Raw genomic sequence first — 26,689 nt, 5'->3', positions numbered from 1 at the left:
ACGCTTGATAGGAGAGTGCTGGCAGTAGAAATTACAAATCCCCATCAACCTGTTACTTAGAATCGGTCTGTGAACCCTGATACAATCACAATTCAAAGTAATAGTGAATTTTAAGTGTTTTAGGGAGACAACAGACAGCAAAATGGTTTAAAAACATGCTAAACTGCTCTTGGTATAAAGCTTTTGGTAAAAGTATTTACTTTTTAATTTGTATTGCAGTAACATCTTGAAGTCCCAGACAGGATTTAGCTCTTTTGTGCTGAGCGGGGGAAACTGCATGCATGTGCAGCAGAGAGATTATAACAACCTTGAAAGATTCTAGCTATGTAACCAAGCCAACTATCTAACTTTTTTAGCATAGTATCTGCTTGCTCTGCTAATTCTCTTGGGATGAACCTTTTATGGGAACATTTCTCCTGCTTCTGTGTGGTAGATGAGATATCTTTTTTCCATCTATTGTAAATATACCTTCTGAAAATTTTACCAATGAAGCTGATCTGTCTTTCTCAGGTTGCATAGTAAGGTCTCAAAATTATTTAAGATATGCCAAGCTCTTCACTTTCAATGACTGTGGTGTCATTAGTCCTACTTGCTATTTATACAATTTAAAGCCCTCAAGTCTTAAATTTTATATGCGACACCTCTGTGAACCATATGTAATTTGGGAGAACACTTCTAATATGCCATTTTAGTACTTTTGCGTTCTTTCAGTAGTTTGTCTTGGGTGATTTATTTCAGGATATTTCCTAAAGTGCCAGGCAGTGAATGTTTGTATACTTTTGTGATTTGTTTGAGCAACTTGAACCATTTTTCCATGACCTGGAAAGGGGTCTTAAACATTTGTAGACTGCATGCATAGATATACAAAGAAGCTTAGCTTAATTTGTAAACCGAGGAATAGTAACATAAATTAGATTATTTAAGTAATCGGTACCTTTCTGTTTTGCCTTAATCGTATGCTTGTTGTCTTCCAAATACAGTTTTAATCCTTATCTTTGTTATATAACAGTATTAACAGTTGATAGTGATTTGTAGAATCACGGGTACTAGACATAGAAGTATTTGTTAAATTATTTATTCTGTTTATCCGGTAGTTTGATTGCTATCCAAACAAGACAATGAGTGGTAGCTAGCTTACTCAAGAGTGCTTTTGTTTGAATGACTGATGTCAAGCTTTGCATGATCTGGCTTTATTACACATTTACTAGATTAAAAAAAAATTGATGCCTCGTTTACATGCCAATTCAATAGGAAGGCTGCGGATTGAAAGGGAGACACAGAGTATCTTTCCTGTTAAAGTAATATTTTAAGAGTAGGATGGAGGTTGAGAATAAGGATTTCAACATGTTCTTGTTTTAAAGTTTACTCTTTTTAACTTTTACCTTGAGGTTTTATTAGAATTCTTTTCAGCTTCTTTTCTTGGGGGGGGGGGGGGGGGGGAGAATTTCACTTTGGATTGACCTGAGAATTGTTTTTCTTTTTTAGTCAGTTTAGCCAGCTGGCTGGAAAATCAATTATTCACACAGCTCTAGAGTAGAATACACCAAACTGCAGCCTCAGTTCTAGAAATTAGCCCCACTGAATAAAATCAAGTGGCCAATACATGTTCCAAATGCAACTTAAATCAGGTAATACCTTTCTGCTGGTTTTCAGCTGGTTTTCTGCTCATAAACAAATCTTACTGTCTGTCTTGCTTTACCTAGCAGATACTGCACTTTATTCTCTGGGCATTCAGTTAGAGAACTTCATCTTTTAATCGGTTATTTACAAGCAGTGATGTGCAGTATCAGTCAGTTACACAGCTGTAGAATCTATTTGGTACAGACATGTCATATACAACTTAATAAGTTTGTTTGCATTAGGATTTGCTCTTAACTGCACACATGTAGATACTGAAAATGAATTAAAGTATCTCAAATGTGCATATAGATTCACAAGTGCCAATGCACACTGTAAAACTGGTGGGGATAATTGTTTTGAATGCTCAGAGAACCAGGATCTGAGAAGTAGCTGCAATAGGGACTTGAATTTGTACTCTTTATGAGTGTAAAGATCTGCTTGACAGAAAGTGTATCTTTAATTTCTTTCAAATATAGGATTATTGTTATTTCTAGGCTTTCTGTTGTATGTTTTTCATCAGTGCTTCTGAAATCTTTTGTTCAAAGCTTCTCAGTGGGATTTGAATGCAAAACTATTGATGTCCAAGTAGCAGGGATTTTTAAGTGTCCAAGGTAATTGCAGGGTAGGGGAAATAATCTGAGCTCTCAGTGCTGCTTGTGCAGCTCCCCTGCAGTCTTTATTGCTGCTGAATTTCAGACATCCTCCACATTCTCCGGGAGGAGCTTTCCTGCAGTTAAATAGCAAGAGTCCTGGGCTCCAAGTTGTATGGCATCCTCCTCGGAGGAATCAGATTGTGACGCCAAGGTATAACATTCCAGTTTCTAGGCAGACTTCAAGAAAACAAGGTATTTAGCTGAAACAGATTTTAATATGACCTTTAGAATCTGCAAGGAGATGTGAAACTGGCTTAAAGTTGGCAGAACAAACTCCCAAAGAAGTGCTAAAGAAAGCATTGGAGACTTTGTCAGGCAGAAGAAAAGAGTTACAGTTTATCTTTCTATTTTTAGGTGTTTACGGAGTGTCAAACACTGTAGCATCCGTATCCACATCACCTTACATAGAAACTAGTTTCAAACAGGCATGAAAAGGAGGGAAAGAGGGCTATTTTAAAAGACGGAATCAATTCCTGAGTAGGACTGTGGAGGTGTACATGAGCGAAGAACTTCCCCTAGATTTGGTTAAATGAATTCATTTAGATGAGTCCATGAGACCCATATGCGCCCTTTGGAGGTTGCATGTCTAGAAGTAAGTGTTTTGAAGCTATAAAATGACTTCGGTCATCTTAACTCAACTACTAGGTCTACTACACTTTTGATAAAACTGAGAGAAGTAGCAAACTGCTTTATTTCCTGAAGAACAGGAAGAAGTTTAAATATTTGGTAATATACTAAGTATCTGTAAGATGTATCTAAAGAGGCAAAATATTTCATTGCAGAATAAACTGTCAAATCACAAACTGATATTTTTGGAAAAAACAAACATTCATGGTCCTGTGGAACAGTAAGTCAAACTTCCCAAAGGTATTCTAAGTCTGAAAATGTGCAATACGGTGTCTTACTGAATATTTAAAGTTACCTGACCTGGTTAGTTACTTGCATTGAAATTCTGTCTAGGGTCTAAACACATTCGAAAATCTAGGTCCTAGGTAAATAAATTGTCACTCTCCAAAGAATCTTGATCTGTTCTCTCTCTCTCTTGCACTGGGAATCATAGATGTTGTGGGTGCTCTCAAGAGGTTTGGGGGTTTGCCATGCTAATCCCTTGTTGTAGCAGAGTAGTTAATTTAGTTATGTCTGGCAAAGGCAAATGATGAGCTCTGTGTTTGTGATCCAGCAAGGGCTTGACAGTGATGGCGGTTTCCACATGGTGATGGCTCTGGGAGCAGCGGGGCAACATGACCGCAGTGATCTGCCAGCCTGCTGCCACGAGGGAATTGTCCCACACTCCGTCAGTCGGGCCCAGGCACATAGTTCGTACCCTCCTGAGTACTCTGCACCTCATCCAGCTTCTTGGTGAGGCACTACAGTGTGCTAATCCACCAGAAAATGAAATAGGAAAAAGTAGATCATTCCTGGTGGTTTAGATGAGCTGAGTTAGCTCACCTAAGAGGAGAGCTGACCACCAGATTTGGTTGGGGGGAGGGACAGAATTTTGCAACTGTGAGGAGGTGCAAGAGGAGTGAGGAGCAGAGGAGCCACTTAGCAGGAAGTTTTTAGGCTGGATAATCTCTTCAGTTCAGCCATGTGCTGGGAGTGGGTTTTCATGGATTCCACTTGGGACAATAAAGCATCTGAGGCTCACTGGGGAGCTGAAGTTTAGCTGCACACCCAGCTGCTTTAGTTATCTCTGCAGACTTTCTTTAGAAAAAAGTGCATATTCAGTTTTCTTCTCTCACATATATAGAGACATGAGACCATGCCTGAAGCTATTAGAGACAGCTGAGCATCTGTAAGCATGCTATAGTACAGGCTTGCTGGAGGTTTGATGCCATTCAATGGCCAGAATGAAAGACTTGGAAAAAATGCCTGGTTAGTTTTTCTGATGTCTGCATGCCTTTTTTCAGGCAAATTCTTTTTCTGATAGAATTTAGCCCCCTACTCAATTGACAAGAAGATGAAAAGAATGAGGAATGTGTCAGGGCTGAAGATGTACCTTGTAGCAAAGAGAGAAAATTTGATGTGAAGGATGGAGACCTTATGATTCAGCAGGTAAACGACATCACGTCAAGAAGGTTCTTACCCATCTCCATTAACAAGTACAGCTCTTATATTTGGGACAGTTGGTGAGTTATCTTAGTGGTTACTGACAAATTTGGAATGATGAGTGCTGTTTTAGAACAGCTTTTCAGAAAAGGAATTCAACATTTGTCTCCGGAATCTCCCAAACAGGAGGACCCTATAGATTCAGCATGCTATGCATACCCATGTGCATAGTATGTCTATAGCATGGACTGTAGTGAGCAACAGAAATGCCCAGGAAGCAGGATTGATTAGCTCTGGCTATGTTCCATGCTACCAAAGCCAGATTTTCTCTTCTATGTTCACGTGTATTCCATGCTGCCCTCCAATTTCTAAACTTATACCTATGAACATGTTCACTTCCTCCTGGCAATACACTCAAATATTCTTATGTTGTGTGTTTTTAATGAACATGAAACAGGTAGAGATGTTGTGAAATATGGCTAGTTTTATTCATATTGCTTGGAAATTTACTGCCATATACTAGCATTATGGTGTTACTTAAATAAGATTAAAAAAACCCAAATCTTTCCATCTTGTTAGTGAACATTACAATAGCAGATCAATATTGTAGTTGTTTGCTGTACAAATTCAATGTTAGGCACAGAGCCTACAGCAAGATGTAGAGGGACAATATGGATTAACAAATTAAAAATGAATTTTAGAAACCATACTCTGCAGGGGGCAAATGATCAATCAGCAGCTCCAAATGCTTTTGTTTGGCACTTCATATTCTGTTCCCAGATACTTTAAGACCCAATTCCAGCCTGAATGAAGTGAGGTTTGTCCATGGTTTTGAATAGATTTGGATTTCATTATATAGAAGTGGCTTGTCTCATAAAAGGCCAGAAGAAGAAACCTGCCTATTACTTTTGCTGAGTTAATTTAATGCTTAGAATTTTTTTTCTTCCTATCAATAATGTCTTAGTAGCAGAACTAGAGCTGCTACAGAGTCACTGGTATCTTTGCAAGAAATGAAGAGGGATTTTGCAGACCTTTGAGGCAGAATCTGTTTGACTTTAAGACTTCTGATTGATGAAATAAGAGTCTATTTAAGTGGTATAAGTCAATTCAATGTGCAACCCTATATTTCCATCTCTGTCATCAGGAATTTGACAGTTGATGTTGGACTACTGGTACTTTGTACTCCCTTGCTACCCAGCCCTACTTTCCTCTTGTTGGTTCCCAAATATTATTATACTGGAAATAGTACTTCGAGTCAGGATACTTCTGGGAAGAATTTCAGCTTTCTAAGTTTTAAAGGTTTAATTTCTTTTTATTCTCTGAAACCATCATTATTTCTTTCTTTTCCTGCAGAGGCATGGGAGGGGAAGTGAGAGAGAGACGCAGAAACTATTGTTATTGGAAGCTCTGGTGAGGGCCCAAGAAATCTTCCCAAACACTAGAAAGTCCCTGCCTCCTAGTTCTTTCCCCATTAGGATCACTTGAGCCATCAGTATACAGCACATAGCCTCATATTGTTTTCATTAAAGGAAGATTCTGTCTGTTTGTGGTTAACTAAATAGATGTATCAAAATCACAAACAAGGCCAAGAGCTGGTATGTGTCAAGATGGCCAGTGAGTTGGTGTGATGAAAGCTGTTTGCTGTAAGCGATGACACACTCGAGGGAGTGAGTGATGTAGTTCCCTTTTACTCCTTGCGGCGTGTGACTGGATGGTTTGGGGACAGCCCTCTGTGTATCAATGTCTTGCACCTAGAGCTTTAGAAAAATTTCACAGCCCCTCTTTCCCTATACCCTAGTTGTTTACATGACTAGGTATTTTTTTCTTGTTGTAAACTGTGTGTGCCCATCACTGCTTTGCCCTTTCATGTTCAGGCTGACATCAGACCTTGTGTGAAACAGTGCCATATCCTTTTATCTTAATACCTTTCTCTGTAATTATTACTTTCCTGCCTTTTCAGGTGGGAACTTTCCTTTGCTATATGATCTTCCTCTGATCATTTTTGTATCAGTCAGTAATATAAAGGTGTGTGTGTTCCTCTGTGGCCCTTTTTATTTAAATGATTTCTTTTTGTGTCTGTAAATGTGAATAATAAAATAAATTCTAGATTGTTCATCTCTACCCTAACAAATAATGTGATGTAGTCTGTCCTGAAATCAATGATTAAGTTGTGAAAGTTTCTTCAAACTTCAGAAAAAATAGCTATTCAATGAAAACAGTGTGGTCAGACTGCAGTGCTGTTGGCGAAAAGGCCTATCCTATAGATTCAATGGGCCCATTTAGGTCACTGGAGTTACTGGATTGATACTGGAACTGGGAATGCAGTATGCATCCCTGAGTATGTATCAAGGATGAGCCATCAAGTCAAATAACAGAATTAAAGTATGAAAAGTGCTGGATCAGTTTATGACCTTTATAAAATCCTTAGAGTCATGCATATAAAGCTATTCATGCCAAGATCGGATGCCTGTTTTCATTCCAGACATGGGGGCATGGGAATCCTTTGATGTGATTATTCAGCTTTCAGACTCATCATTTACAGCAGTCTACAAGGAGTTCCTGACAGGCAAGCTTACGAAACCGATAGATTCATTTAGGTTTTAGTTTATTGGTCTCTTTTTGAAGCATCGGATATCCTCTTCTGTTGAGGCTGGGGATTGCTTTTGTTGTGCCAATTGCTTTGTCTGGTGTAGCAAGAACTCCCTTTCTAAAAGATCATTCTCTAATTGTTTGTAATTTGTAAACTTTTCTGTGAAGTCAAACTAAGAGTTCCCTTATGCAAGAGATTGCGTAGGAAGGCCATATAATACAAGTCACTGTGGTCCAGTAACATCCCATTGACAACATAAATAATGTTATTGTGGTCTTGGCACTTCAGTGTGCCAAACGGACTTGACGGCGTGTTTGCTCTGGGATATAGTGATAGAAGGTACAACGCCCAATCAAGCCCATCATCCAGCTTCACTGACCCCTTGGATAAAATCAGGAGCATGAACCAGAGCCTTTGATGCTCGAGTGACAATTCTGTGAGGTGGCCAAACGGTGTAAGACTCAAGATGGAATAAATTTAGCTAAGGATTGCTCTGCATTTCTATTTCTTTGTTCCTGACTCAACATTGTATTTGGAGCCTCTTCTGGAATTAATTTCATACTGTGTTTCCTTTAGGAAGTTTTCCTTCTTCCTCACTCAGGTCATGGAAACTTCTTTGTGGAGTTAATAAAATAGAGAAATTGCAAACCAGCCTATAAGATCACTCAAGAGGAGCAATCTAACAGGATTAATAATACAGAAGCAAATGTAGTTAAGATGTGGTTCGATGTCCAGGCTATAACATTTCCTCTTCAGGGCTGCTTGCAAAGGATTCCAGCCCTGTTTCAGCAAAGCATTCACGCACATTCTTGCTTTTCAGCACATAAATGTTCTTACTAAGTTTAAGCACTTTGCTGTGTCAGAGTGCTCCCTTCCTTGCAGGACTCAGCACTTAGCAATTCTTTCTGTTTGTGACTGTGTTAGCAATACTTGACAGTTTTCATAAGAAGAACAGTTTACAAGTGTGTGTTCCTCTTGGAAATGGTGGTAGAAAAGATTTGTCTGCATCTGTACAAAGTTTAATCTACTTTATCCAGCATCTGCTTTGTGCATGTCACTTAATATATGTCACACCCCTTAACAATACTCCAACTTCTTTATAATTCTCTTACAAGAAATGGGGAGTCATCCCTTTACAAAGGAGCTCTTCTATGTCATCTGCAGCCTTGATGTTCCAGTAATCTTTCCCTTGACAAAGTCTCCAGAAAGACATGCAGAACTGGAACGAGAGTTGTAATAACTTGGGGGGGGGGTTATTGGCAGGTTAGGAACAGGGCTGTTCTCAGAGAAGAATGATAATTTCCCAAGGATGAAACAGTTGCAGAGAATGTTATAAACTGAAGCAGGCAGAGCAGGCTGAAATCCTAATAAGAAAAGGACTTAAAAAGAAATGGGCGCCTTTTGCCTTTGGAGCTATTTTGGAGCTATTTTTCTCTTTAAATCACTAGAAATAAATGCCTGACTCCTGGGTTCCTGAGCTCAATTTTTGTTTTCCAAGGTGTGACACTTCGATCCAGCCTTATCACTGTTCTGTTGGTACTTGGCCCTTTAGATTGATGGTGTTTGCTACTGAGAGCATGAGCTTTTTCGGAAACTATTTTCTAATGCTGTGACAACACTAGGAGGAAAGATCAGGGTTCCTTTTGCTAGATAGGCTGCGTGCTTTTATTTCTCTCCTGGTATCAGAGATGGACACTGATACTCCTTTTCCAAGCAGGCAGGGGCCAAGTGATGGGAAATCAGTGCTCCAGTATGAACAGGGATAATAATGGGTCAACCATTATTTCGGCATTGTGTGTTACACAGCTGCGTAAAGGACAATGTGATCTCTGACCACTTTAACATGTGATAGTTCCTCTGTAAAGAGGTACTTTCCAAGCATTTCAGCAAAATAGTTGTAAGAAATAGGTCATATTCAGGATAGGAAAAATCACCTGTTGCACTGTTCCTGTGAAGTGTAGGCAGGAGCTCAGTGTTACACTCTGTCTTTGTGCTAGAGATGTTATGGGTCAGCTTCCACTGTTAATATCTTTATTCAAGGCAGAGAGGTTGAACAAGAGTTTTGTTTCCTGGCTGATCTGACAAAGTGGCTGAAGACTACAGGAAAATCTGGTCAACTTAGTCTTCACCCCTCTAGCTTTTCAGGTTTTGTCAAAAACTCGCTGTTGAAAAGTTTTTTTGAAATGGTTATCTTAAATACTGAATTTGGAGAGGATTTACAGTGACTTAGGACTGGTTTCTAGCTCTGAGTGCACACTGGCTTCCTGGCCTTTGGTGAATCCCATCACTTTTTTGGTATCAATTTCCAATCCCTAAAGCCTTGTCCATTAACTTGAATTGTATATTCTTTCAGGCAAATACTGCTGCTTCTGATGAAGTCTGATTTCAGTTAAGGCTTCTAGTTGGAGAGGTAACAAAGACTTAATAATACAATTAAATGCCCAGAAACCATGTTAAAATGAGATGTTAACTAGGGAAGAAAGCTAGCAACACCAAACAGATACCAGGCAGTTCATTTTGGATGCACGTGTGCATATAATGTCATATAACCCCACAGAAAACGAATCTTGCAGTTTTTGTTTAATTTCTTGAAGGAGAATAACTCCAGGATACAATTTTCAGTGCTGCCATCTGTTGAATAGATTCAGATGTGTGTGTGGCACCAAGTCATTAAAATAGTCTCTTGACTCTAGGTTACTGCATTAGCTCAGATGTGATGCTATGTGGAAATGGCTTCAAAGAAAAGCATCTGCAGTAAGATCTTGGGTGGGTTTGCAGGGTTTTGATTGTATGTTGTAGTGCATTTCTTGTTGCGGGTTTCATTTGCTGCCTCTCCCTGTTTTTTACAGCCTGCGCTGTGTTGTCCCTCCTATGGACTCATGGCCCACTGCAAAGTGCAGCCAACCAGCGCCCTCAGCGCTTTGAAAAGCGCAGGATGTGCAACTGCCACCAGGTCTGCCTTGCCTTCCTTTGTGTCTGAGCTCAACACCTCCCATCAGTCTGTCGCTGCGTCATAAAGCCGTTCTCAATGCGGCGTAATACTTGGTCAAAAACTTGAAAATGCAGGGCTAACTTTTTTTAGGAAAAATTAAGCTGCCATAGGAGAGACAGAACAGGAATGCAGTAAGTCATCCTTGCAACGGTCCAGTTTTATCTATTCGTGTTTAAGGGCTGCAGAGGAGGATGTCTGAACCAAAGGAAGGAACGTGGCAATCAACAAGCAAGTCCTGAAAGGCAGAAATGATCCTACTCAAAGATTCATGTAACAGTCTTACTGGCTGTGTCCATACCAAATGACATCTAGTGGCAGAGTAGATGATCCCTCTGTTAGGGCCTGGCTGAGATGCACCTGTGGCTGGTATTCACTGTGTACGTAGCCGAGCTTTAAATTGGCTAGCTTGAGCATTGGTAGAGTTGAATCACGTTGTCTCAACCACGTTAAAAAAAAAAAAAAAAAATTCATTCTTTACCTGATTTTCATGTGAAATATTTTAAGGTTGCAAAATTGAGCATGAAATTTTATTGGAGCAGACGTCCATGTGTCGTTAGTTTCCAGATCTGGAAATAGATCACACTATCTGATGTTTTTCTTTTCCTAGGGATTTTGGCTTAAAATCCCAATGCACAATAAACCCAGGAGAGCAACGGTGTTCAGAAGATTCAGAGACAATAGCTGAAGCTAACTAAAAAAGTAAAATTTCAGGCCAGACTGATTGAAGAGTACCAGAGATCTTTCCTAAAATGTTGTTCCCTTCAATCCATAAGAAAAAGGTTTTCGTTGTTGTTGTTTTGGTAAATACTAGCATTATAAAATTGATTGGAAGAGTGTTTTATTTCTCCTGAATCATGGATTCTGACAGATTGAACAGTTTTAAAAAATAAAGCAACTGTTAGGGCAATGAAGTCCCAAGGATCTGGCAATATAGAATGGAGTTAGTGATCTGGTAGGTTTCTTCAATTTTATGAAGCCATGGTCAATAACTTTGCAGTAAAACTGAGCTATGAAGAGTGTTTTTGTCATTGACTGAGAGCTGCTGTTAAATGATATTAAAGAAATAAAAATTTAAGATTTTTAGCCACACTGCAGTACAGAAGTAATAGTCTAATGAAGGAAGAAGTCTGACCTTTTGGAAGGTAAATGCAGCATGTTTACTGTGTCACGTCCAGGGATATGTCATACACACAAGCTTTGGCTGTACAGGATAAGACTGAATATGCTGCCTCTTTCTCAAGTTTTTTTTTGGATTCAGTGACCTGCAAAGCATTTGCTTCTCTCATCACTGACAAGTATTTTTGAAACAGTGTCAGTCAGGAAAAGATTTAGTAAAGGGAAAGGAAAGAAAACCACCTTACTATAGCATCTCTTCCCAGGTGGCCACTGATTGAAATCCTCAACAAACCATTCACAGCATGAGATCAAATACAGACATAGTTTTAAGGGATTGAGAAATAATAGCTGCTGGCACAAGCACAGCATCAGAATCGGATTTTATTGGTTGGCTTCAAACTGATGGGGATTATTGCCTGAAATGAGAGTGCCGAGACACAGCTCCTCAGTTGCAGCTGACTGTCATCCCCATTCATTTTGGGGTGCCTAAGGAGTGTGCTCAGGGTGAGGGTCGGTCCCTCTCGACGCAGCAGGGCTGTGAGGCATAGCTTGCTGTGGTCCTCTATAAGAGAAGAGTCTGTTTTTCCTCTGCTGTTTCTCAGCTCGAGATACATTGTTCTTACAGCTTGCTGCAACTAATCAATTCAAAGTTGTGTGGGTCTCACAGATCGTAGAAATCTATCGGAGTATGGACAGATTGAATTCAAAGTTTGTTTTAATCTGGTACTTGCCACAAAGTGTAAAATACCCTGGCATAAATACAAACAGCAAGCTAGTAAGTCTAACTAATGTGCTGCCCACTTGCACTTGGTTATCGTCTTACCAAGTTCCCTATGTGGACAAGCTGTGAGATATAATGATGTAGCAAAGATGAGCTGCAGTTCCCAAATTTAGCCATATATGGTTTTTTGTCTTCATGTTGTTTCCTCCATCGCGCTTCAATTACTCATTGTTTTGTTTCACATTATTTAAACTGAGGGATTCACTGGGTGATTATTATGTTATTTATTCAAGTGGGTTATTCTTGTGGAATTTTGATTATGACTTGTTATGGATTTGATACAATATTTAATTATTAGTAGAATATTTAATTATTAGTAGATGGAGTGACTGAAATTTAAAAACTCCACTTTTATGCTGTCTTACTAACGTACAAAATTGTAATCTCTTGCAATTTTTACTTTGTGAAAACATGGATAATTTGTACTAAAATAGTCATGGTTGCAATTAAGGATGCTGATAGTTGTTTTTGTTTTTGATTTCCTATCCCTCAGAATCCTTAATAAACTTTCACGGTCAAAATCCAGATGGTACTGCAGAGCTCCTTGTAGTTCTTGAAATTTTTCCTGTTTATACTGATTATAACTCTCCCCAGATAAAGTATAAAACTGTTTGAATTTTTGGCCTTTGGCTGTTTGGAAAGCTGCTGTCAGCTTCCAGCACAAGCCAATTCATATTCAGTGCACATCAACCATTTGCTGGTAGGGAGAAGCATGACACCGAGCAGACCAGTTTGCCATTGCCCAACAGTTTAAAAACCAATGGACCCTGTTGTATCTAGTGAGACTTTATTTTTTTTTTTTAATTCACGTTGCTCTGCTATTCCAAAGAATCATTGATTTACTAACTCTGAGGAAGTATTGTCCTGTGGAGATGGGGAATACAGAAGGAAGATTTTTAATCCCTTAGATAATTAAGCACTAAAATAAATGATTAAAAAATTATGAGGTGAAACACTCTGTTAGTTTTAATATAAAAATAATGTACTTCTCCCTGTGGAATGCAAGGGAGCAAGCTGCAATCAAAATAAGGGAAATAAAAAATTGAATACCCTGAGCTTTTTACTCTCTCTAAGTTGCCTCCTTGATGTCTCACTGTGTTTAATGGTGCTTTGCCAAGCTGTTGGGAGGAGGACAAAATGAGTGTGGAATTTATAAATGGGACATTAGATGGAGGAACGATGTTATGGGCTGGGTGATCTGAGGAGTACAACAGCAGAACAGATTTTGCCTTAGGGCTGGATAGGAGAGATGTATCCCTGCTACTCTCTAAGTACTAGTAAAGCCATTTAGAGTTGTTAGAGATCTTTGGGGGATTATCTAGAAAAGGATCTGTAAAAGCTTCATCTGCTCCAAATGAATGTCTGGAGAGAGAGAGAGGGAGCTGAATGCAGAAAGGTATCAAGGCTAGAGCCAAAGGTGGTTTTTGCATCCCAAGAATCCCTGCAGTTTACTCTGGGTAAAAACAAGCAGAAGACCCTTGAGTGTGACTGCCTCTAAATTCAAACAAGATCTAGTGTTCCTACCCTTCAGCTGACTGTTCCTTCTCCAGGGATCACAGAAGGATCACCGGGATCACTTCAGCCTTTTATTGCTGCTGCTCTTTACAGAGTGTCATGTGATGATGATGGGCTTAGGCCATTTCTTGGTTCTTCAGATGGAATTTATTTCTACTTCCAGGTGGTGTTGAAGACTTGGTGTTAACTCAACTTTTTAAATTAAGGTTTTATTTTAACTGTTTACTGGAGGGATAGGAAATTTTAGCATGTTGAGATGGAGGAGAAAGATTTCTGAAACAGCAAAACTCTTCTCTCTGCATCCTGCCCCTTTCTCTGTTTGAGATTTGTCTTCTGTCTCACAGCTGAATCATGCCCATCCTTATCTGCTTGCTCTTTATAGCCAGCTTGTTTTCCTTTTCCATGTAGCAAATTACTTACTTGTATTTTTCAGTTTGTTTTGCACTGCTTTAGTGCCTGGAGACCTTAACTGAGATCACAGCCCCGTTACTGTAGGTGATACTCAAACATACATAGTAAGCTACAGCCTCTATCTAATGTATTTGCAATATACACAGACAAAAAGTGAGGGGAAATAAATAGTAATACCCATATTTGTTGCACCTGGACACCAGCACAAAGAAAGTGACTCACATGAGGCCAGACTGAGTTGCTGGTGCAGTGGGATCTTCTGCATTGCCTGCTTTGCTGTGGAGGGACACGTGGGTGGCATTGGTGTGGGTGCCTTTCCCTTCACGACCTGCACAGGCAAATACCTCCTTCGGGTCGTGCTGCCCATGGGTAGATAGATGGTCATTGCTGAGAGGCATTTTCCAGGTTGTTTCTGGTGAGTTTCTGGTCTGAAATCGGAGTTTTTAGGAACAAATACCTTCCCATAGGTTTTGAAGCTACCAAGCCCATTCTAGCCTCGTGCAGAGATTGCAGTGCATGTATGGTAGTTGTGTGGTTAGGAGTAACTAGCACCAGCTTAGACAACCACGGTACTTGTCTAGACAATAGATATTTAGGTCAGATGTCAAACAAAATAAGGACTAATAAAGCATTTGTGCAGTACAGCTTGGGAAATTGGATTTGCATTGAATGTCATCTGTGGTAACCCTTTGTCACCTTTCTGAATGAAGTATAAGGATTTGAAGTTGCTACGGAAAAATATGCAGTTTATTGCACAATTTAGATGCCTGTCTGTAGGTATGAAGGTCAGATGTTCAAATAAGGTATACTGAATTGCATTTGCGTCTGGTATTGTTGTTTAACAGTGTATGTCTTTACTCTTTGGGACTGACAGTTCCTAGAAGGGATAGAGAGCTTATTCCTTAATACAATAGCCCGACTCAGGTAGTTGCCCAATGGCACAGTTAAGAGATATCTGTCAGTAAGAGTCATTTGTGTCATTGAAAATGTTCTTTCGATGTCCAGTGGTGTACAGCACCAGTACAGCACAGATAATACAGTTGTATTAAGGAACGGCGTAGGGTTGGGCAACAGCAGTGGTGTGAGTCCTAATAGTTATTCACAGAAAAAACCTTCTTCACAGAAGAAGTGAAATGAAAGGGATCATAAATAGGATGCAGATAAAGCTCTCTTTGAAGTCTTCTAATGCTCTAGTACTGGAGTGGTGTGAAGGAGCCTTTGTGTGAATGTTGCTGGGCTAACTGTTTTTAAAGTGAAATTCAGCCTTGTGCAGGAAACAGCTTCAAGTCCATGTATTGCTTGACAGCCCTGAAAATAAGGCTGAAGTGAAATGTAAGTGGCCCATGAGCAGTATTTGATGTGAAATCATTACTTTGGTTTCCTGTGTAAGTGCAGCTTGCTGTAACGATCAGATTTCTTTTTCTGGTCTTGTGTTGCAGATGCTGGTTGGCTAACTTTGCTCTCACATAATAAATCTACGTTGCAAGTGAAGATGTGGCCTTTGGCATGGGTAAACCTACACAGGCTAGCTTTTATCCAGCTGCCGTGCAGAACATAACATAGCCTGTTGTTATCCAAGCTGACTACATTAAATACCATCTATCTAGGCTGCATCTGCATGGCTTGATGATATTTCTGCTAATACCACCTGCACCACTGTCAACCCCCCATTAATGCAGGGAGGTTACATGGCTGCATGAGTGAGTAAGGAGCGTGAGGTAAATCAAGGCTTAATATGGGCTACCTAAAAGCATTATACCCAGAGAGGTGTTGCCCACTCTTCAGATTTTACTGAGAGTCCTCAACTGTTTTATGAGACAGCAGCTTTGTGAATCATGTGAATTCAAAGGAATCTCAGCCTGCTTTGTTTTTGTTTTTTCTCAGTACGTTTTTAAGGCTCAGTATTGTAGAAAATTTCATAGGAATGTGAACTGTAAGATTGAAACTGCACAGGCAAACGTAGAGAAAATTATTATTTTTAATCTTGTGACACTTTAATATTAAAGCTGGTGAATCATGGATTTTTTTTTTTAAAGTTCAGCTTTATAAAGCTCTTAGCTGGCAATATTAAGAAAGTAAAGTTCATCCCTCTTCATAAACATTATCTGAAAGTCTCAGGTGGTCTGAATTGGTCATTTGGAGCCTCTGGCAAGTACTTAGCTCCTGCACCAGCAGCTGGATGAAGGGCAGTTTGCTGGGTTGACTAGTGAGCTGGTACGGGGGTCACCTGTGGGAGACGGTAGATATATGATGGGAAGCAAAGTGCAGCACAGAAGGGGTGGCACTGGCCACTGGAACCACTTTCCAAGGCTTGTGACAGATTTGGTGGCACTATCAATCCAGTTGTGATTGTGTTTTTCTAAGGCATGCTGCAGTTTAAAGGTAAACTCAGATTCTTGGGAAACTGGCCAAAGACATTGCAGTGAAACCTAAAGTCAGATCAGTAGTGCTACTAATTTTGCTTCTTCTCCAGGTTTCTACCAGATCTATGTTATCTTTACAATGGTGAGGGATCTGACTGCAACCTAATATGGAATGTTTTTTTACATTTGATCTTCTAAATTCTCCTTTCTTTTTAACAGTGACTGAGAGTCGTGGGATCCTGGAGAGCATACAAAGATTTTCTTTACTGCCGACTTACTTGCCTGTGAGCTATCGTATCCACAATGCGGATATTTCCTTCTTTCTCAAAGAAGCCAACCAGGATATTATGAGGAATTCCAGCTTGCAGTCCCGAGTGGAATCTTTTCTGATCTACAAGTCCAAGAGGCCACCTGTGTTAAATGCCAGCTATGGACCTTTTTCCATTGAACAAGTAGTGCCCCAGGACTTAATGTTGTCTTCAAATCCATTTGGATCTACTAACAAGTTCTCCTTCAACTGGAAACTTAAAGCCTTCATAATGAGTGACAAGATTTATCCAAGCAAGCCCAAAGTCCAGATCCTGTTCTACATTGTGGGCAGGGACTGGGATGACTATAGCACCACGGAGCGGCTGCCCTGCCTGCGGGTGTTTGCCTTTCGAGAGACGCGGGAAGTCAGAGGCAGCTGCAGGCTGCAAGGGGACCTGGGGTTGTGTGTGGCAGAGCTGGAACTCCTGCCGAGTTGGTTTAACCCCCCAACAGTTGTTGCTGGCCGTAAGAAACTAATGGATCAGTCTGAAGGGAGCCCTGTAGAGCTTTACTATGCCATACAGCCAGGAGATGAGAGAGGGGAATGCACGAAGGAGGACGTAAGGAAAAGTAATGGAATCCGACCAGGGCGCAATGACGTTGATGAGTCAGGACCTCCCTTGCAGAGGATTGGAAGTGTTTTCCTTTACCAGACACATGCTGGCCCTTCCTTAAATGAAATGAGGTTGGATAATAACATTGCCATCCAATATGCACCGAAGACTGTCAAGCAAGGTGACATTTTGACTTTCGTTGTATCAATTGCTAAAAATTCAACAGAAGATCAGTTCACATTGAGGTAAGGCTCTTCTATATTTTTTTTTGGTACCTTATTTTTGGTTTTTTGTGCTCTTGGAATGAGAAGCCATGTTCTCATGCATCAACTACCTAACGTTCCTTCAGTTGCTGCTCTACGGAAATTAAGACTGCATTGCAGGTTGGTTCACTTGACTACTTCTTACTGATCAGTCTAATGCTGTATGAATCATCTGAGATGTGATCTCTTTGGGTGAGAAAGACCTTTTCTTGAAGCTGTCCTCTGAGTACCTTTTTTAAAAATTAAAATGATAGACCTGGGAGCCACCTCTGTATTAATAGGAGATAATTTATGTCTCCTGAGCTGGAGTTTGCAGTCCTGCTAATCTCTCATTGAACTCATGTTAAGATTAGTAAAGCCCAAATCCGCAAAGGTATTTATAGGAAGTGAACAAGAATTAGACATCTAAGTAGGATTTATATGTGTAAACATCTCCCCCTGGCTTGTTGTAAGCCCAGTTCTATTTTATACTTAGGAACCACAAATATCCTATTATTAAAATATCAAAAACATTATTTCTGAAAATGCGAAATTCCTGAGGATAGGGGCTTTTGTTGTTGTTAGGTTTTGGTTTATTTATTTATTTATTTTTTGAAAGTAACTTGCAATACTTCATTGCTTTTGATTTACTTGGTTACTTTCCAGGCATTGAGATATTACAATTGGAAGCTCGCTGTAAGAACCAATATAATCCAGAAAAGAAGAGCCAAGAATATCAGAGCATACTGTGGCAAGCTGAGAGTAGATGTGTGCTGCATGCAAGTGAGACTGTCTGGTTGTCTTTTCAAGTTTGCTAAAGTCTGTGTGTCAGCAGCGTAAGCCTGGACTGTGTGGCTGACAATACTGTGGAAAAGTGGTGTGCAGAGCTGACTTCATTCTTTTATCCCTTACCAATGAGTAATGTTAGCCTTCTTACAGCTAGAGGTAAGCATCATGCTCTGGGTTTCTGAGACTAAGGCTGCCTTGCACTGGGTGTTCGCCCTGTGAATGAACATCAGTGCCAAAGCTCAGAAAGGTTCACAAACCTTGCCTCCGAAAGAGGAGCTGCTTCGTAAGAGTAGGAAGCTTGTTGCTCCCTGTTACTAATGTCATGGATGCACCGCGATCAGCAGCTGTGCTGGGCACTAGAGATGCTCAGCGCCCTCCCTTAAGAAAGGCACCTACTCCTCTCTGGAGTAGGCACCTCTCCTACTCTAACTTGAGACAAAGTAGACTGGAGAGTCTGTTTCTCTTCTAGTTATACACTTCAAACTCCAACATCTCTTGCTGAAGTTACCTAGACATTTTAGGGCTTAGTTATTAAAATAGCACAAAATGGTACTTGAATCTGCAAATGCAGCCTTGCAGGGCTTGGATATGTCTCATACTGGAGTAAGTCAAATTTGACTCCACTGGCATAAGTGGTTTAGGATGTATAAACTAGTGGGGATTTAGGGAGGTTTTGTGTGGGCTTTCTGGAGGAAGTGGGTTGCCACAAAATCAGGTAATTTTCCCTTTAGAAATGTGTGATATAGAGAGTGAATAACCACAGCTCTTGGATGCTCACTCAGGGATGGTTATTTCTTCATCTGGTAGAGGACAAGCACTAGTAGGCTATCTACTCTCGCCTTATGGTATCAGGTTTTCATTTTCTGAGTCAATCTGCCTAAGATTCAGATTGCTTTCTGAGTGACTAATTTCAAGACAGGCAATCTGAATTCCTCATAGACAGTAAATGTTCACAGATACCTCTTCAGCTCTCTGTATACTAATGACTTTACAGGGATGTATTTCAGACACTCATGGAGATTTCTATTACATTTCAAAATTGGTTTAAATATAAATATTAAAAACCTTTTCTATCTTTCTAAGGTAAAAACCTTTAGTTGTTTCTATGTTGAAAATGTAGGGACTTAAATCTGACTTCAAAGCACCTGTATTTCTGTGAACTGTGATCAGTTAAAAGTAGAGCTAGCAATAACCATGATAATTGTATTACAGGTTTCTGAAATTTTCAAAAATGTTGCTTTTTTAAAATTGAGATGAAAACAGAAATCAAACCATGTATTTGATTTTTGGCTTTTTATTTTATGATCTACTGTATCATAGGATAAAAATGCTAAAAATAAATATCAAATACCAATTAGAAAAAAAAATAAGGCATTTTCTTCAAAAAGCAATCACAGTTCATGCTTTTAAAAGGTAACAGCAGGTAAAAACTCTGTAACAGCCTGCTGGAGTCATGTCACTTTCATGAGTGTTTCTATTTCTATTAACCTGCTTTTTCTAACAGGAACAGGGTTTCAATCAGACTATAATCTGCTGTAACTTCAGAGTAGTTGTACTATCTGCTTCTAAAGCCTCATTGCCTGCCTATCTTTCATCTAGCTACAGCATGTCTAAGGGTTTTTTTTGTCTAGTTGTTTTTTTGGTCAGAACTGTAGTATCCATGTTCTGTGTCTGTCCCCCCATGAAGTATATGTGGCTCACTGCACTTCGGGTGGCTGCTGACTTGTGCCTGTCTTTCTGCTGTAGGGAAAAAGCAACTGCTAGGAAGGAACAAAAATGTGGGTGTATTAAATGTTGCAGGTAAAATTATTTTCTAAGCTGAGAGCTAATATAATCACATTGTCAGGCAGGGAAATAATGCCTCTTTCATGGCCCTCTAGAAGGGAGTAAATGTCACTCTGAGTGTACATTGGCGTAGCACACTATTACGCAGCATAGGTGGGACCGTGTGGTTGGCAAGTAGTGGCAACATAATGCAGCTGTACTGTTCTCATGTGCTGCGATGCTGTCACACAACTTACAAGCAACAAATTATAATGTGCAGGAGTGTCTGTTGATGCTCTGTTACTATTATCTATTTATTTTCCTGAAGCTTGGACATCTTAGAGTGCCTGTGCCCTTGCGTGCTGCCAGCAGTCCTCAGTGGGGGTTTCATTGGCTGTCACCAAATGCTAGAGCCCCAGGCTGAGGCTCTCCCCAGGAGATGGAGGTGTGGCAATTCCTGCTGAGTACGACAAAGAGCGCTGGAGGAAGTCTCAAGGCCCTTTAAAAGATAATCACCATTTTTTCTGCTTTCCAGTGTGAAACAGCTATATATTCTTGTTTTTTTTAATATTATCTTGATGATGAATAACCTGTACTGCTCGTGCTTTTACAATAGTTTTCATAAGTTTCCATTGTGTTATATGTGCAAGCATCTGCCCACACATACATATGTATGCACCCAGGTCTACTGCAGAATTTCTGCTTCAGCTGAAAAGCGTTGAAGTCACCACTGGTAAGGGTGAAAAACACGAACAGCATGGCAAATTTAATCTCTGAATCCTGGCCTTTAACTGAGTTAGGATTTTTCCAGTCCTGAAAGGACCTTATGTGTCACTCTAGTATATTATCTCTTATATAGGCTCTCTTTTTCACATAGCTATTCAAAAGACAGCACTTGTGATATGCAACCTGTTCTGATTGCTCAACAGATTATCCAGCCAACATTGTATAGAAGCCATCAGAAACCTCTGCTACAACGTGATCATGTGTTAAGTCTCTAAAATCTTTAAATCCTAGTGGTTTGTAGAGCTACGGACAGGATAGATTCGAAGGAACTTCGTTGCTCTTAGAGTATGTAAATATGAGGACATGGAGAGACATGTAAAAGGTGATACCGCTGCTCCTCCCTCATATCAGTTGAGATGGGGCAAAAAGGAGCAGAAATGACCCATTGGTAAAATTACCCAGTCAAATGATTGATTATAATGTGTAGAGAAAGGGTAACAGGCCTTGTCCACTGCTACAGCTCAGACAGAACTGGTGAGTCTGGGGAAGGAACTACTGGCTGGGAAAAAGAAGAGAGGTCTTTGGCCTCAGCTGTTATTCAAAAGGTCACTCTGCGTTATCCAGATGGTCCCTTACAGTGAATGGATTTTTACCAATCAGTGGCCTGTGATTTTGGTGGGTGGAGACATAGTACTAGTTTTCACCAGGTTCAGATGATACAGAATTTGCCTATGCATAGCTGGGTTTGTCCGAGTTAGAAGTGAAATATGGAATGGTGTTAATTGTCAGATCGTTATCAAATGCCAGGGTTTAAGAGGAATTTAGACTAAGACCCAGGATATTGGTTGCTAAGTATTTCTAGGCCTTGATACCATGGTTGCAAGTTGAATAGAAGGACCAAGGATTAACTTGTCCAGGCAGCCTGAATAGGAACAAGCCATTTCATGGTGAGAGGTGTCAAAACCTTGTCTAGTTGAGGGATTTATTTGAACTCAATTTTCCTGTTTCCTACATTCCCAATTGAGCTGATAATTTGAGAAATGCACAAATCCATTAGCCTACTTAGGTCCATGTCCTTTTTTCATAACTTTCCAGCTATATTATACAGTTTTGTGTCCGTACAGGGTCTTGGAGACGGGTGTGAAGGATATTGCCATGTATAGAGGAGGAAGCCATTAAACCTTCATATAGAACTGCTCAAACTAGTAAACCTTGTTGTAAACCTCCTCACATCTGAGATAGGGCTGATCTGAAATAAAAGACTACTCAGGTCTAGGGTGGAGGTTGTAGTTAGAGGATAGTCTCATCCCAGGATTGGAAATTAATACGGGAGATGGAACAAAATCAGCCATGACCGGGACATGAATTTCACATATGCTTTGCAGGAAAACCAACCTCAGCATCTGTTGTGTAACTTGAGTAGCTGTCCTTTAAACTATAAGATTTTTAAGCTAGTCCCAAGATTGCATAATCAACCCAAATTTGTGAACTAGAAGCAGCACTGCAGTTGACGGGATAGATGTTCCCTCACTCAGTCACGTGTAGTTTTTAGATATTCCTCAGCTTCACGTGCGTGATTTCAGCTCCTTGGACCCTTACAGAGTGGTGGTGCCTCTCCACAGTAATACAGAGATGCTATTCCCAAAGGAGGAATGCAGACAGCAGCCCTATCAGTTTTGGTACAAATGAAGCAAAACAGACTGTGATGGGTGGTAATTTAGGTGGATTTAGGACATTACAATGCATGAACATTTCGTGGAATTTTTCTGTGATGGTGATTATATGCTACCAGCAAAAAGGGAGAAGGTGTAGCCAGGCACCGGCACTGGCCACAGTTCCAGGAGGATGCGAATATCTCCTCTATCTGTTGAAGGAGATATTTGTTTTCAGTCCTTCTGCCTTAGCAGGGTAAATTGCCCAGTTGGTTTTCTGAGTTAGTTCCAGCATGGGGCAGCAGCTGATGAAGCAGAAGCCCTGTGGAAGATCTGTGGCAGCTGAGCATGTACCTGTGGCCATGGTTTACTCAGAACTGTGGTGCTGTTCCAGCCTGTACCCCAAAGCATCACAACTAATGCTGTGACCTCTTTGCTGTGTATATTAGATGGCTGCATAATATCTGTGTGATTTACTGTATATTTCAACTAAATGTTACTTTGAAAAAATGCCATCTCTATGGTAGGTATCCAATAAAACCAAATGCCATTCAAGTTTAATTCAGTAGCAATAACAGGAGATGTGAGCAGCTGTCTGCACTGAGCTCTGACCCAGAGATTTCCAGGTGGAAAAAACAAGAATTAAGGAAGACTTTTAGCACAGAGCTGAGAACAAGAAATTGAAGCTGTTTTCGTCATTCTGAATGAGAAAATGTGTCTGTCACATAGTATAAATCAGTTGGAGAAAATGCAGGATTGCATAGTGAAGCTCACTATACGGTCAGATTACTTCTAAGGGCTATAAAGGAAGTAACGTGTTTCAGGATACCTTGTTCAACCAGATGGATTTTCTACAGGCTGCTTCAGAAGCTGGGCTTAGTCCTCATAAACTCCTGTTCCCAACTTTTGCTTGGGGTGCCAAGGATTTGGAAGGGAATTGCAGGGGTGCAATAAAACCTTGCTAGATCCGTAGCTTGCAAAGACCATAAATAGATTAATTCTACAAGTAGCTGTTGCCTTTGGTTAAAATTAGCAAGAGAGTAATGTGGGTAGCACTGCCAGTGGCTGTGATTGTGTGATGAAGACATCAGATTTCTTTTAGGAGACAGAGATTTGGTGCCCGGGAAGCCATAGGCTTCTAGTGTGCCTTTTAGGCAAGTTGGCTAATCTACTTCCCTCTCCCTTCCCCTTCTCGAACCCGGGGGTGCTGGGAGTAGCGGCTACTTCCGTGCAATGTGAGGGCTTGCCTTGGGGGCTGTCGTGTGCCATAACATGTATTGGTCTATGTGGCTTCTCCTACTATGTTGCATGTATCAGTAATACCACCACATGCTGCATCTGTCTGGTTTCTTATCAGATTGATCTCCTTTCTGATAACAGAAAGGTGGGCAAGGATTTTTTCCCCTCCGATATACTATGCTATAAGAAAATTGTATTTATTTTTATTTTGAAACTCCATCCCTTATTTTTAGAAGTCCTGTCTTGAGTGGCAGCAAGACTTGGCAACTGTATTCATAATGTGAGGCCAAGGGCTGCTGGCAGAATGCTTTTACCATTGCTTTTGCTCCAGTGGACTGGAAATCATGGCTTGAACAGATGGAAAATATAGGATGTACAGGTCAAAAAAAAAAAAAAAAGAAAAGAAAAAACAGTCATGCAAAACAATCACAAGCCAAAATCTACTTATTTTTATGGAATATTTTTTGTTCCAAAATAGCTATAAATTCTTTTGCTAATAAGGAATAACTTCTTATTCCAGAAGCTACTGAATATATGAAAAAGTTCCTTTTTCTCAGGCTGCTGTTCTGGGCAGTGGAAGATTTAGAATAGTGAAAGGGAAACCAATGGACAGCTTTTAATTTTATGAAAGTGGCAGACCATAAGGGCCAAGGTCTAGCTTTTGTTTTGTTTTTTAATGAACTGGAGAAATTAAAAATCTGTCTTGAGTCCGTATGGATATGAGAGTTAGAAGAGGAAAGGAAGAAGGAGATAAAATGTAAATGATGGATAAAAATGGAATAGTGCTGTAAGCCTTGGTTTGTGAGCTTGGAGTGGAGGATGGAGCCTTAAGAAACCAACTCATCTTTTTTCCAGCTCAGTTCACACACACTCTTCCTCTTTCATCTTGGCCAAGTCACTTAACCTCCTTGAAACCACTCTATTTTTGCTAATATAAACAATTATTTGAAGATGCGCTGCTGTATGCAAATGATGAACAATAATATCCTCCCAGCGAAGCACTTATTAAATGCCTAATAAAATAAGTGATTGTGTCCTGTGCCTCCATCCTGTCATTTTTCTCTCTTTGTTTGAATGCAAATTAATTATTCATTGTATCCTTTGTGACTGGCTACACGGGAGGGCTGTGCGCAGAAGCACAGCGGGTAGCACATCGCAGCCCGGGAGGAAACCCCGAGCCCCTTCGTGCCCACCAGCCCTGCAGTAAGGTGTGCTGTCGTGGTGCCCCTTCGGCAGCTCTTCCCCTGGGGGAGACCAGGGAAGGCTGAAGAAGCTCTCTTTCCCATCAAAAGGTGTAGAAAGATCTCTGAAGCTTGTGGAAAATACTCTATTTTGTTTTGTTGGTTTTCCTCCAAATTTCAAGGGGGATACACTGCAAACTGAAATTGAAAGGAAACCTTTATGCGAAGTTTTTTGTCCAGAATTAAAAGGTAAAGAAAGCTTATGCTGATGCGGTGCTATTCCATGTCAGTCCTGCAAAATGCTTGCTGAAATTAACGCTTCAAAACTTCCAGTGTTACCCAGTTACGGCTCCTGTTTGCTGCTGCCCAAGTTACTGCTGGCTATGAACACTGGGCTGTTATGTGCGTTGCAGTTAGTATACACAGGGATGCCGTAGCCGTGCTCCAAACTTAGGAACGTGAGTCTTCTGAATCTACAGTGCAGATTTAGTATGTGGTTTGAGGGTTTTTGGTTGGTTTGGGATTTTTGTCATTTGTTTCTTCTGGCTTGGCTTGCTTGTTTCTGCTTTGGTTTGTTTGCTTTAGCATATTGTTGCTGAGCCCAATGAATTCTTTTTGTTTTGAAGTTGACAATGTTGATGCTTTTTGCTTACAACCTTTTAAATTTGTTTTCCTATTTCTGGAGATAAATCAACAGATAAATAATATACTTAAAGCTGGATTTGCTCAAGGGTACCAAATATTAGGTGTAGATATATTCATGAGCAAAAAAATGTATAGCTATATTTTATAACAGTTCAACTGATAACTATGCTTAGTAATGAATCCTGTGTCCTAAAGTATATAAAGTTCTCACATTTAAAGAAGTAAATAAAGTTCTGCCAGCAAGTAATAACTGCAGATCCTTTAGCTTCCCAAATCTGGGGGGGGGTTCCCCTGAGAAATATAAAAAATGAATTTTTTTCATTATTCAGTTGATTCTGAAATGGAGTTCCAGATAGCTCAGTTGACCAGGACGTTGGGTAAAATGCCCTCCTGTTGCACGCGTGCTCTCCATGGTGGGATGTGGAGTTTGCCAGAAGGTGGTGCTGAGCTGCCCGCCGGGGCGCGGGCACCGCCTGACGCTGCTGCCTGACGCTGCTCCCCTCGTCAGAAGTCCAGTCTGATTTTCTTTTATGCTGCAAAGTGACTTATGTTGCAACTGTTGGATGTCTTTCTGCACCACTTAGAGTATGTGGGAAGAGCTGTATCCCTTCGTTACCTGGTAGGGCCAACTCTCCACTGTCGGGTTTTTGTTGCTGTTTTTGTCTTTTGGGGGGGAGGTGTATTTCCCCAACCCCCCCCCCCCCCCAAGTTCATCAGCTTTGCCAGAAGTATCTACAGCAGAAGCATGGGAGTAGTTAGAGTTTTCACTGAGGCTTTGGTAGCTTCACCTTTCCCTCCAGCCTACCCTGCGGCAGGCACTTCCTTGCTCTAATTCCTCTGCTTATGCCTCCCAGTACCGGCGGTTTCCGAGGGACGTGTTGTATTTCCAGGCTGAGCCGCGCAGCGAGGGCGGCAGGAAATGGCTGTGGATTGCAGTAAGCTGGAGCAGGCCGTAGAATAAGGCAGAGCTGCTGAGGCTTCATGAGCCCCCCATGCTCGGCCTGAAGCAATGCTTCCCACGCTGTTGTCTGCAGGGGCTAGTGCGCGGTCAATCACTCAGCTGCGCGTTGCAACAGCTCGCTGGGGTTGCTGGCTCCATGGCGTGATGCAGGGATGGGGCTGCTGGCTGCTGCGGGGTACCTGAGCAGGGAGAGCCCAGCTAGCGCCTGCTTGCTCCGAGGGGCAGGAGGTTTGCAGTGAGCTTCCAGTGGGCTCAGATAAGCACTGGCAGAATGAAAGCCCTCATGTTGTTTTCCCTCCTATGGCAAGTAGATTTATATGTGAAATAGGCACTTCAGAAGCAGTTCTTTTTTGCTCTCCTACCTACCTGGGGCTTTTACTCTTTTCTCTTTCCTGGGAATGTGCTTTCTTCCCTGCCGAGATCAGCTAAGTTTGTATTGCAAAGTCTGACCTCACTGCGAGCATGAGACGGTGGTGGGAGTGAGGGGGCTTATTGTGCTGAAGAGCCGGTGTAGGAGTGCAAAGGGGGATAGGAATT

General features: G+C 40.8%; 1 protein-coding gene across 1 annotated transcript in view; it reads left to right on the top strand.

Moving 5' to 3' along the window:
* The window catches only part of TMEM132D (transmembrane protein 132D), a 274,373-nt gene that overhangs the window by 48,256 nt on the left and 199,428 nt on the right, over positions 1–26,689 (top strand). Inside the window, exon 2 of the mRNA XM_026114487.2 lies at positions 16,310–17,198. Coding sequence (XP_025970272.2) covers positions 16,310–17,198 — 889 coding nt within the window. The remainder of the gene's footprint in view (positions 1–16,309; positions 17,199–26,689) is intronic.

This window comes from Dromaius novaehollandiae, chromosome 17 (assembly GCF_036370855.1).
Source record: "Dromaius novaehollandiae isolate bDroNov1 chromosome 17, bDroNov1.hap1, whole genome shotgun sequence".
Lineage (NCBI taxonomy): Eukaryota > Metazoa > Chordata > Aves > Casuariiformes > Dromaiidae > Dromaius > Dromaius novaehollandiae.
Note: the sequence above shows the minus strand (reverse complement) of the source record. Positions and strands in the feature narration are given on the sequence as shown.